The sequence below is a fragment of the Saccopteryx bilineata genome, chromosome 12 (assembly GCF_036850765.1).
Source record: "Saccopteryx bilineata isolate mSacBil1 chromosome 12, mSacBil1_pri_phased_curated, whole genome shotgun sequence".
Classification (NCBI taxonomy): Eukaryota; Metazoa; Chordata; class Mammalia; order Chiroptera; family Emballonuridae; genus Saccopteryx; species Saccopteryx bilineata.
In genome coordinates this window covers 28,571,747-28,584,959 of record NC_089501.1, presented here as the reverse complement: position 1 = coordinate 28,584,959, position 13,213 = coordinate 28,571,747, and the positions used below count along the sequence as shown (strand labels likewise).

At 38.7% G+C, this 13,213-nt stretch overlaps 1 protein-coding gene across 2 annotated transcripts; it reads right to left on the bottom strand.

The window, feature by feature from the left end:
• Window positions 1-1,735: 1,735 nt before the first annotated feature.
• Window positions 1,736-12,318, bottom strand: LOC136316320 (vascular non-inflammatory molecule 3-like). Of its 2 annotated transcripts, XM_066248322.1 has the most exons (7): window positions 12,106-12,318; window positions 11,864-11,994; window positions 7,497-7,689; window positions 5,980-6,271; window positions 4,315-4,688; window positions 3,034-3,207; window positions 1,736-2,353 (listed from the first exon to the last, which is right to left on the bottom strand). In XM_066248322.1, the coding sequence occupies exons 1-7, from the start codon at window positions 12,316-12,318 to the stop codon at window positions 2,150-2,152; spliced, it is 1,581 nt and encodes a 526-aa protein (XP_066104419.1). In that variant the 3' UTR covers window positions 1,736-2,149. The 2 variants fall into 2 exon arrangements, with proteins under 2 accessions (XP_066104419.1, XP_066104420.1); XM_066248323.1 differs by lacking the exons at window positions 4,315-4,688; window positions 5,980-6,271.
• Window positions 12,319-13,213: the final 895 nt, after the last annotated feature.

Sequence of the window (13,213 nt, the reverse complement as noted above, 5' to 3'; positions counted from 1 at the left end):
CCATTCTAGCACCTGGGGCAGAGGCCAAGGAGCCATCCCCAGCGCCCGGGCCATCTTTGCTCCAATGGAGTCTCGCTGCAGGAGGGGAACAGAGAGACAGAGAGGAAGGAGAGGGGGAGGGGTGGAGAAGCAGATGGGCACTTCTCCTGTGTGCCCTGGCCGGGAATCGAACCTGGGACTTCTGCACACCAGGCCGACGCTCTACCACTGAGCCAACCAGCCAGGGCTATTTATTTATTTTTGCTTACCAGTACAATACACTCTGGTGCCTCAGAATTACCAGTTGAAGCTGTTAGAATCGCTTAATTTTCAAAGAAAGAACATAGATTTTTAAAAGATACAACTGTGAAGACTGAGTCTAGAAGATGTCCTGATTTATAAGTGTTAAAAGAAAGAAAGAACAGGCCCCAAATAGAGTCATTTGCCCTCAGTGCAACAACTAAAACTTAATGGCAGTGTTTACCTAACCCAACAGTATGACCTTTAAAGATTAATTGGAAATTTCCTGATTAGCATCCCCTTCATCCTGAAAGAAGTTCTGGGATAAAACAGTATAGTCTGTCTGTATTCCTTCCTTCCTTCCTTCCTTCCTTCCTTCCTTCCTTCCTTCCTTCCTTCCTTCCTTCCTTCCTTCCTTCCTTCCTTTTCTTTCTCTCTCTCTCTCTCTTTCTTTGTATCTTTCTTTGTTTCTTTCTTTCTTTCTTTTTCTAATTACCTTCTTGTCCTGCCCAATTTCTGCTTATAAATCACTTCCATTTTACATAACTCAAAGCACCCTAGTGTTACTAGATTTGTGAATAATTTAATAAAACAAATTTAATTTTCAGATTTGCTAAATGGAATTTTGTTTTTAACACAAACCATGGTAAATGAAATAAGAGTTGAGGGGAGAGGGGAGAGAGGCAAAAGAGGGCAAAGAAGTTGAAAACATGGGACATTACAAGGGAAAGGGCAAAACCACTTTCAGAAGAGCAGCCATGTCAATGAGTTATGGTGAGTAAACGCTGAGAATGCCCATTGTATTCGGTGATTCCACAGTTCCCTCTACGAAACAGAGGGGACAGAGGCTAGCTCACACCAGGTGCAGAGGATCAGGGGTGGTGAAGAAGGTAGGTCACCAGAACTAATGCTGCCTCCAGACAACTGTCTAGGAGAGAGAGAAAAGATGCCTTGAAGGAGTCAGCACGAGCCCATCAGGAGGAAGTCACGGGCACAGTGACAATCCTAAGATTCTAGTGTCACAGTCCCTGGAGAAAGACCTAACAATGATAGAAACAAAGACCAAGGGTGTTTCCTGCTGCCCAGAATTTCTCCAGCTTCCTAGAACCAGAGTGAATTAAATTAAGTGGAAATAAACACCTAGGAAAACCTAAGAAAGCAAGCAATTGTCACACCTTTTTATGAAAAAAGGGCTGTTTCCAAACTCAGAATGAGCCTGAATCAGTCCCACATATCCCAAAGAGTCCCCCTGTTCTCATGTGTGTCTCTTTCTTGAGTTCAACGGTGACCAACCAGAAAAAGGACTCAGGAATTAGGGCTTATAGACCAAGGGGGGAAATGACATGGTGACACTTTCTATGGCAGTTCTCAGTCTAGCACAGTCTGCAACAGATCCCTGAGTCTTGAGGGAACTTAATCCAATTAGATAGATTTTAGGATAGAATGATTTCAGAAGGAAACAGCTATGGTCTGAAGGAGATTATTTATTTTTTGCTTTCATTCTCAGTATCAGATTTCCATGCAAATACATCATTAGAGTAGAATAAAGAGTTAATTGAATAATTTTAGTTAGTTAAAAAGTTGTTCAAACTACTTAAAAGATGCCCTTATTTTTTACTTTCCTGTCTCTTAAATGACTGAGATCAAAACCCCTGTATATACAGTATTCACCCTATGTATTTACAAATGGCAAAAACATTTGCATACATTAGAGCAATTACCACAGAAGAATTTTTCTAGGTTACCCCTCCCATTTAAGTGTATGTTCTACTGTACATATGCATACTCACACAGACTCAGATGCATCTACATGAAAGATCAATGAAGCTCCCATACATGAGTGTGTACTAGAGCAAGTAGAAAAATGTAAAATTTGTGCACACATCTATTGACACTAAAGGTTTTTGTTTGTTTGCTTGTTTGTTTTCTCTCACTCTCCTTGCGAGGCTAAATCTGAAAGGGTGCGGATGAAAGGATCACTGTGTTTCCCTGGTCCCTGTCTTAAGCGCGGAGGGTCCCTCTCATACATTCTCCCATGCGGAGGGTCCCTCTCATACATTCTCCCATACAGGGTTGTAGCTAAGATCGGCAAAGGAGTTCCACTTCTGCTCTTCAGACGTCCATCTCTCGAAACCTGATCAAAGAAAGCAAGGGATTAACTCCTGTGAACAGCTCAGTTTCCAGCCCACAGGCCTTCTCTGTCAACATCATTGTAAAAGCAGCATAAAATAGTCAAAAACACACAGAATTTGGTGTCAGAAGACCCATGTTTCAGATCCAAAGGTCTAATAGCAAAGGGATATTGGGTGAAAATGCAGCAAATAAATCTATTGTGCAGGGGTTAAAAAAGATATGTATAAAAAAGAGTTAACTCTTGAAGCACTATAGAGAGTATTCAGTATCACTATCATTATTATAACTTCTTAAAATAACACACCCATGAAATAAGTTGTGGATGCCTTATTTAATCTGTTTAACTTAGATCTTCTATACCATACAAGTAAGGAAAACATTAGTTGCCTGCCACCACCTGCAATCAATATTTCTATTTTAATTTCCCCATAACCTTACGGTGGCTTTGGATTTCAAAATCATACTAATGTAGAAAAATGAACATCAAATTTTCCATTACAATTTACAGGCAGTCAAGAACCACACTTGTCTTCCATATCATAGCTTCCACATGTCTTTAAAGTGTTGCTAGGGTAATATGAGCCACAACATTGCAACACTGACTCATTATTTTAAATATTTTTCATTATGCCCGTCTACCTCATCTGTTCAAAGAAATTCATTATCCTGAAAACCTCCTACCTCATAATAGCTTTCAGGGGCAAGCTGACTCCCACTGAGAATGAGCTGTGGGAAAACATAACTCGTTCCAAATGTGCCACTGAGGGAGAATTCTTCAAACTTGGTAGAAGCTGACCCTATAGGCTTCCCACAAGTTCTCAGGTCAGTGGTTCGACACTTCACTAATGTGCATGTCTATGTAGGCAAAGAAAGGAAAAGTGGTTAGAAATCTTGGAATTGTTTTCTCAGCAAAAAACACAATTTCAAGGAATAGAGAAATGTGTATTAGGTTGCCTCTTAAGCAGAGTTTTTTGAATTGCAGGTCATAACCTATTAGTGAATCCTAAAATCAATTCAATGGGTTAGAATTACCCCCCCCCTTTTAACAAGAGGGAGAGACAGATAGACAAGGACAGACAGACAGGAAAGGAGAGAGATGAGAAACATCAATTCTTTGTTGCAGCTCCTTAGTCGTTCATTGATTGCTTTCTCATACGTGCCTTGACCAGGAGACTCCAGCCGAGCCAGTGACCCCTTGCTCAAGCCAGCGACCTTGGGCTCAAGCCAGTAACACTGGGCTTCAAGCCAGCAACTTTTGGGCTCAAATAAGAGACCATGGGGTCACGTCTATGATCCCACAGTTAAGCCAGCTCAAGCTGGTGAGCCCATGCTCAAGCTGGATAAATCCACACTCAAGCCAGTAACCTCGGGGTTTCAAACCAGGTTTCTCTGCATCCCAGGCTGATGCTCTATCCACTGCACCCCTGCATCGTCAGGCTATTTTTCAATTAAGCAAAATGAAATAAACTAGAATATTAAAAATAGGAGGGTACAGCACGCAATTATTATATCATGAATGTTTGTTTGATTGAATATCTCTTGTAACTCAGTCACACATCTTGACTGCACTGGGTCATGATGTAAAATGGATTTGTCACTCTGGGATCTAGTTGACAGTTTTGAAAAACACTGCTCTAAAGTAACCTGACCAAAAAAAAAAAAAAGAAACAAAGAAAGAAAAAAAAGAAAGAATGCATGGAAGTTGCACTTTTTAAAACTTGAACCCGGTTTGTTGAGAACTAATCAATCTGCTTTATGTTTTTACCTTGCAACCAAGAAAACTAATTCTGTTCTTACTAAGACTGAACAAATAAAGTGTTATCAGCGGTGGGGCTGAAATTCAGTGATAAATGTAACATTATTCCTATTAACAGAATCCGATACACTTTTTTAAAAAATGCAATGGTGGCCTAGAAGAAAAATTTATAAAGAAGCCATTCTAACAAATTAAAGCATTTCTACCTGTAAATAAAATGGACGAACTACGGTGTACAGTCCATTAAAAACTCCTAGTGCATACACCTCATCTGTTCGCTTCTCACACATCTTGTAAGTTAAGTGACAACACAGGTCTTTCTGGCAAACTGTGTAACTTCCTGCATTTCTCTTTAGCTCGATGAAGGTGAACTCGTCAAAAGTAATTATCTCTGAAAACTCTGACTGCTCAGATGAGAATGGCTTGATACTTTTGGCATAAGCACTCCAGTCAACAGGTGCAGGGTAGGTGGGTTCACTCCGAGGCCTGGCCTTCAACTCTGAGAGCATCAGCTGGCCACTCTCTGTTTCCATGTCATAGTGATACGTCTTGATTCCTTCGGGTGTGTAGATTCCACTCCCTATGAGCAAAAGAAAGAAACACAATCTTGGGTTCAAATTTTGCATAGTGACAAACTAATAAAACCTTTCCAATAAGAAATTAAATATAAAAGTTATGGAAGCAAAAAAAATTTCAAGATGGGTAAGGAGATGGCTTTTATGTTGGCATATGTTCCAGTTTGAGTCTGTTGACTCTGCTTGTACTAAAATTACTTGACTTGAATGACTTTCCTTTTTTTTTTTTTTTTTTTTACTTAAGCTACTTCCTCCCCTTTATAAATGAACTTAAAAACAAACTGGAAAATTCACCATACACGAAGAATAATTTTAGCTCCTCCCTGATCTAACTTATTTGTTTGAGATTCTTCTGGATCAATGAATAAGAAAGCTGTCAAGAGGAGCCCTGGCTGGTTGGCTCAGTGGTAGAGCATCAGCCTGGCATGTGAAAGTCCTGGGTTCGATTCCCAGTCAGGGCACACAAGAGAAACACTTATCTGCTTCTCCACACTTCCCACTCTCTTTTATCTCCCTCTCTTTCCTTCTCACAGCCAAGGCACCATTGGAGCAAAGTTGGCCTGGGCACTGAGGTTGGCTCCATGGCCTCCACCTCAGGCACTAGAATGGCTCTGGTTGCAACAGTGCCATGCCCCAAATGGGCAGAGCATCACTCCCTGGTGGGCATGCTGGGTGGATCCCAGTCAGACACATGTGGGAGTCTGCTACCCTGCTTCTCACTTCAGGAAAAATATAAAAAAAGAAAAAGAATAAAAAAGAAAGGTGTTAAGAGGGAAGTCTTCACTACCTTGAGTGAAGAAACTATAGCATGGGACAAAAGTAGGTTTACAGTTTTTAGTATGCAATACAGAGTTTATTCTTGTATTATTATTTATTGACTGTTTTCCATGTGAACAATTATAAACCTATTTTTGCTCCACACTGTATAAAGAATGCACTCTAAAAACCTGGTCAAGTCTAAAGTGATTTTGATACCTCAACAAGATTTATTTCAATATTACTAATAGATGTTGGCTGTAAAGTTCTTTAGATCTGGCTTGTTTTCCTTATGTGGCTTGACTAATTTTTACCTCCAATTTCCCCCTCAGATAAAATTTCAATGATAATGTTTACACCCTTCTTTACTCAAAGAGACAATGTTCCATTTAAAGAATATTGGTACAGAAACCTATGTAATTATTAATTTTGTGACTTTAGAGTTAATTAAATAATCATTAAAGGGAAATGTGGCTTGAAAGTCAATGTAGACTTCCTGAGACTGCCACTGCCACTTGGTTCATGACAAGTGTGAGTTACCTGTCCTATGCATGCTGGTGTTGTGGCCATTCGCTGCAAGCAGGTTGACTCTCATGGTCCTAGCCCAGGCCGAGTGGAAGGGCACAGCTGAGATGAAGGGCAGCAAGTTATACCAGGCTGTGGGGAAGAGAACACTGTCAACTTGAAACTTGTCCACCAACATCACAGCCGGCTTGTAAAATAAAATGTCAAAGCAAGTGAAAATGCCGAACTTCCCGAAAGGAGTGTTTAGAGTCACAAATTCTGGATCCTTGGGGAAATCAAAGCGAGTTTCCAGTGCAAAGAGATTGTACTGTTAACAAAAAGCAAAGAAGGAGAAAATTAGTAACAAAACTCTCAAACAGAGGTTATCAGTATTCATAAAATGTTTCTCTCATGCATACTATGTACACATTTAAAATTGTCACACACACAAATATGTTTAAATTCTACCAAGTATACCACTGTCCATGAGTTTTCTCACTGTGACATTAACAATCAAAAACCCATTTTTCTGCAACCAACCAATCAACCAATGAGATTACATCTGTAAATTATATTTATTAAGTGATTATTTCTGTCCTAAAATCATAGGTTGAATTTTGAATATGACAAATTTCAGAGTGTTTCCCATTATACTCCTTAAATACCAACAGCGCTGCTCATGCAAAGTCTGACACATGTTAACAAAATGAATGTTGTCCTGCTCCCCCTATGATACTTCTAGGTTCATGTAAGTTAGCACCCTGTGTTCCTGCACCGTCCCCGTGCAACAGCCTGTCCCTCATCCCACAGGGATCAGCTCAGGGAAGGCATGTGGCCTAATCAGAGTCAAGGCACATGAAGTTTCTGCAGGATTTCTCAATTGAAAAAATACACTCTTCCTCTGGGTTTTCCTGCTGTAAGAATGTGGGATTCATGCTGAGCAGCCATGTAGCTTCTAAAAAGATGGTTAACCCAAAGGAAAAAACAAATATGTAACAAAGACTAAGAGAGCTGGAAAGATAGATGACATTTTTTGAGCCTCTGAGGCACAGACTAAATCTGAAAAGAGACCTACCCTTTCTATGATTTCTGCTTTTTCAGGGACACAAGCAAGGAAATTCAATTTTTTTTGAGAGAGTGGTTAATCCACTTTCAGTTGGAGTTCATTATTATTGCAACAAAAAGCAAAAGGTTATAATGGCATGAATAACTAAAGCTAATACAAAATGTTATTAAATTGGCCCTAAAAACGAACTCTGGTATTAAGTCCTGGATAAAACAGAGCATTTCCGCTTTGTCAGAGAATATTAAAAACTTTGTGACACAATTATTACTGTTTTAATATTTTGCTATATCTTATTTTGTGACTGATTTAAACTCAGACTCCATATGTGAAACCAAAGTAAGTCAAATCCTTTTTCAACTGAAATGTAATCAATAAGAAAAGTGTCCATTGCAAAAGTTCTCCCACCAACATCCAACAGACAAGTACACATACATCCCACAAACGAAAGAAGTGAAGCAAGTTTAGCTAAGACACAAATGATTCTCACCTTATGGTAGCGTGCCACCAACCTACCCTCAGAATCAAACACCACGTTAGTGTTGTATTGGTAACGGCCGTCAGGAGGACACTGGGGGTCACTGGCATTGCATGGCTTCTTATCCCCCATGTTTGCCACGACGTAGATAGCGTTGTCCCTGGCCATGCAACTGAGTCTTTCTTGCACTGGAGCATAGCCAAACCTAAATCAATAAATGTTGCTTTAAATCTCCTATATTTTAGTGATTTCTGAACTTTCTAAGTGATACTTTATTTGCCTGTTACTTATTACACAACAGAAAAAATTTAAATCAACAAAGGACTTTTATAACTCCCATGCAATGGAATCTTTATCTTTATGAAAGCTAAGCTACGTTTTGTATCAGACTCCAGGTTGCAGTGAAAGACAGAAGCACAAAGACAATGGAGGAGGAAGAGAAAGATGAGAAGCACACTTTCTCTTATAAAGAATTCCCAGGAAGGCAAACGAGGGGCTTGAAGTTTAACAGACTCTTGTAGTGGAGAGGACCTTCCCTACAGCTTAAGCCATAGTCTTACTAGGAGCCAGTAAATAATTGGCCCTCTATAAATCATCTTCTATAAAGAAAACAATGTAGTAGTATCTACTAAATATATATTTTTTAAAGAAAATAAGAAAAAAAAGACAAGGAAAAAATATGCACTTTACTCTTTTGGCTCAGTTTCTTCATCGGTCAATGCAACATAATAGCTTCCTTTCTACCTGAGAGAGTCCTGGGGGGAAACTTGAACATAAATAGACTATAAAATTGCTTTTCAAAGTAGTGCCAAATTCACATTAGCTTTAAATATCTAGGATATTTACTAGAAAATAGGAAAAGATTGAGATGATGAAATAGGCCGAATGATAGCTGACTTGAAGTACGTGGAAGGCTCTAATTTGAAGATTAGCTGTGGATACTAACATAGAGTGGATATTAACATAATGTGGATATAACAAAGATGAAAGAAAGTTGTGGAGAGATTTCAGCAGAAAATAAGACACAATTTGTTTTTAACATCTAGAACACCCTGTCAGAGAAGTAGCGTCACTAGTCCCTGGAAAATGTAAATATGTTGTGGGACCTTCAGGCGCTCAGAGGATATCCGGCCAGCACGGCTCAATGGAAGAGGCTGCGCTGAATTCCAGCCGTGCTAATTTCCGGTTCTGAGCCTAAAGCCTCCTTCTATCCTTATATTTACAATGGGAATAGTTATCCCTCCTACATAAATTGAACGAGATAATGTGCATAGTGTACCAGGTCCAATTCCTGGGACCAAATAGGCGTTCAATAAATAATGGGCATTATGGATTTGGCAGTTGCAAGAGGACAGCCTGGGAAACTGATGACATCATTGCTTTAGTTCATTCAGGCTGTCCCCAGGGTCGCTCAGCCCCTCCGCGATTAACACTGAGCTAACCTTTGAATAGGAAGAACAGCTTTATAACTATTGTTTTAGATCATTTATTTTCAGAAAAAATAAGGCATGTTGTCCACATTTATGTTCATTAGGACTTTAAATAAATATTATGTAATTTGTTTAATTTTTCTTTTCTTGAGTAAATAATTAAGGTATTTTAATATTGCCTATTAGCTCCCTGTGTAATTATTATGTAATTTGTTTAATTTTTCTTTTCTTGGCTAAATAATTAGGACACTTAAATATTTCCTATTAGCTCCTCATAAGGAAAGTGCAAATAAGCATGAGACACGTCAGTATTCTAAAGCGGCAGTATTTAAACATGAGGTAAATGATCCATGGTCCTTCTATTATCTCTTTTAGGGATATATTGATATATTACTAGGGAAGATTTTTTAAAAATCAATATTACCATTATATTAAATACTGTATTTTTTCTTTTTCTTTTTTCTTTTTTATTCAGTGAGAGAAGGGGAGACAAAGAGACTCCTGCATGCACCCTGACCAGGATTTACCTAGAAAGTCTACTAGGTGCAATGCTTTGCTCCATTGCCCAGCAACCAAGCTCTTCTTAACACCTGAGACAGAACCTATTGAGGCATCCTCAGAGCCTAGTGTCAACTTGCTCCAATCAGTCCATGGCTGCAGGAGGGGAAGTGGAGAGAGGGATGGAGAAGCAGATGAGTACTTCTCCTGTGTGCCCTGACCAGAAATCAAACCCAGGACATCCACACACTGGGCTGATGCTCTACCACTGAGCCAGGCAAGCAGGGCCTATATTTCTTCTTTTCATAAATGAGAGCTGAAAACTTGTCTAAGTGCCCATCAGTAGATGAGTGGATAAAGGCTGTGATATATTTACACAATGGAAAACCACATGGCCGTAAAAGTTAAGGCAGTCTTACCTTTTGCAGAAGGACAAATACCATATAATCCCACTTATATGTGGAAATCTGATGAACAAAATAAACTGATGAACAAAATAGAAACAGAAGCATGGACAGAGGGATCAGACAGATAACTGTCAGGGGAGAGAAGCCTGGATGAAAGGTGAAGGGATTAGCCAAAAAACATATGTACAACACATAGACAGTGTGGTTACGCTTTTGGTTACAGTGTGGTTAACGTTTGGTTATAGTGTGCACTACTTTTTAATGCATTGGTAGTGTCGTTTCAATGAATTATGCATGCACTATTTTACAAAGTGTGGTTACAGACAGAGTGAAAGGAGGGGTAGGGGCCAAGTGGAGGGGGGCAGAGGGAACAAAACTAAGGACAGAAAGGGATTTTGCTTGAGGCCCTGGGCGCATCATGATGCAGTATGCAGATCCTTGAAATATGTGTGGTTTTGTGAATCAATGTCATCCCAATAAATTCAATTAATAATAAAAAAAATAATTTTAAAGTTTCATCAGTCACCTATCTTCCAAACTTAAAAATAATTTGTTAGATACTAATTAGGCTTCCAGACATTTTTCTCTTGGGAAAGTCAGTTTTATCAGCTCAGGCAGATAGGTGTATTTTGGTGTAAGGCTCCTAAATGACTGCAAATAATGAATCCTTCCTATTCTGGAAAAAGCCCCCAAGTCAAGTGAACATTGAGTCATGGTTACATGGTGCCTGTAAACACAGACTTCAAAACACTCAGAGAATATTTTTCCAAAAGTGAAGGTCTCAGGGCGAAATTTGACTCACATAGTTGAGTTCCTACATTGCAGCATTCTGCCATTCCTATCTATTTCCAATAGTCAAAATTATTTAACTTCCTCTTTTTCTGCAATAGATATAGTTCCAAACAGATGCATGTAAATTTAATATTAATGAGTTAAATTACTTTTTAATGCATTGGTAGTGTTGTGTCAATGAATTATGCATGCACTATTTTAGAAAGTAAATATGCCTAAAATAATCTATTTCATAAATCTTTCTATTTCATACAGTTTTTTAAAAGAAAGTTATACCTAACCTACAGCTATAAATAATTAGTACAATTTCACAAAGTAAAAGAAAACAAAGAAGGTTAGATCCAGTTCCTTCTGTTGAAAATGTAATAGTGGTAACTAACATTGGAGAGGGCACAAAAGTGTACAGATTCTTTTTTTTTTTTTTTTGAGATTTTAGTTATTCACTTTTAGAGAAAGAGAGAGAGAGAAGGGGGAGGAGCAGGAAGCATCAACTCCCATATGTGCCTTGACCAGTCAAGCCTAGGGTTTTTTTGAATCGTTGACCTCAGCTTTCCAGGTCGACGTTTTATCCACTGCGCCATCACAGGTCAGGAAAAGTGTACAGATTCTATGTGTGTTTCTTCACTTGACCCTCTTGTCTACTCTGTAAGGGAAATAGGAGAGGAAATCTTATCCATGTCTTACAGACAAAGAAGCAGAAGTGTCTACGTGTAGGTTCTCCACCTCACATCACTCAGCTACGAAGCGGTAGAAAGTGGTCTCAGAAAAAGTACTTAGTTTTTCAAGTCTTATAAAATTTCCACTCATTATACTAAATACATGGCTAGTGATAACAATATCAAAGCTCTTTAAAAACATAGCTCATTCATCTTTTTACCATTCTTATAAAGGAGACATGTGATCACGGGTTAACCAACTTACTTAAATTTGGAAACATAAGTCTTAGATACCACAAATTCTCACTTTGTTGAAACTCAATTAAGCATAGCTATTCTAAAAACCATGCATATACATCCTATATTACTCAATAAAGAAAACTACAATAAAAAACCAACGGATCACTATCATCTCAAGTCATTTACAGGAATCACATGCCAGATAGCACATATTATGAAGCACTAGAGGTATCTAAGCACAACGTCGTAGATTTTCTATGTGTCAAGCAAGAATACTAGTCAAGTTACTGCATTTGCTATTGGTATTTCACAATATCACAAACTTTTCTTCAAAAGTCAAAGGATAATGACATTACCTCTGAGGGTCTTTACACGGAGTCCAGTTCACTTCTGGGTCTGGAATATCTTCTAGATAAGGGTAAATGGCTTCCCTTGTGAAGATCCAGCCGTAAATTGCATCTTCTGGGGTCACAATAATATGGGCACCCTACCCAAACAAGTGGGAATAAAGAAGTTTTTCATAAATTCTCAGCACTCACACTTTATCAAGTTTCAAATTTCCTTTACAATATCCCAGCCAGTATGAAAAGGGCAATACCTGGGTGGCTGCCTGTTTAACTGCTTCCTCAAAAGCATTTATATTCTTGTTCATCTGTAGCAGAGCTTCTTCTTTTGAAACAGGTATTTTAGTTTCGTTTGGTATAATAACAGCATGCTCATACACGGCAGCAATAAAAGTGTCCAGGGCACCAACACTCAGGAAGAGGAGGGAAAAAATAGCCACATAATGTGGAAAATGTGATGTGATCATAGCTGCGATTCAGTATCCTTTGATAAACTCAGATGCTTATATTTTGTATCACTGGAGAAACTTGCGTGTTAAAGCGTTGCCAGCTGCCAGCTATGTATATTTTCTGACAAATACATTACACAACTGCACAGAATTCATTTCACATCATTGTGAAAGGATGATGTGCAAGAAAACTGACAGCCAGGATTGCATAATTGGATTGACTCAAGCATACAGTGCCGTTATTGACACTGTTCAGAGGGCCATCAAACTCTAAAGGAGGAATTAAGGAGCCTACTGGATGAGATCACCCAATCTAAAGCACACTGGCTATTGAACTCTTTCCTTTTAATAAAATATAATTCCCTGGTAGTTCAGTGTTTCCATCAATAGGACCAACATTTGGCCCTGGCTTGGTAACTCGATTAGATTGTCATCCCGATACACCAAAGTGGGAATTAGATACCTAGTCAGAGCACATACAACAACAAACCAATTAATGTGTAAGTGGGTGAAACAACAAATTGAAATTTCTCTCTCTCTCTCTCTGCTTTCCTCTCTCTCTCTCTATGAAATGAATAATATATATATTAATATATATATAGAGTCAATATTGGACCATTGTAGAAGGCTGACATCATAACAACAGTTATGTTGAAAATTTATGTACATTATTGTGACAAACAGAACAGTGTACAAAGCAAGTCTCAGTTTTAACAGAGCTCGCAAAATGGCAAGGAAGAACAGTTATATACATGCTAATGAATAGGCTCACTGGATCTTGATCAGTGGCCCTGAATTTTTGCACGATAAGAGAATGTCAGCAGAAGCCACAGTTGCCAGCCTCTCTTGGAAAGACTGCATAATAATCTGAAATAGTGGAACATTATTTGAACACAGTGTAAAATGTAGATAG

Bases quoted from the DNA above. Each gene is read 5' to 3' on its own strand.
- LOC136316320 (XM_066248322.1), bottom strand. From the start codon at position 12,318: ATGATCACATCACATTTTCCACATTATGTGGCTATTTTTTCCCTCCTC. The intron at 7,690-11,863 runs GTAATGTCATTA...TTATTGATTTAG, and splicing joins CCGTGTAAAGACCCTCAGAG to GTTTGGCTATGCTCCAGTGC. The intron at 6,272-7,496 runs GTGAGAATCATT...TTTTGTTAACAG, and splicing joins TGGTGGCACGCTACCATAAG to TACAATCTCTTTGCACTGGA.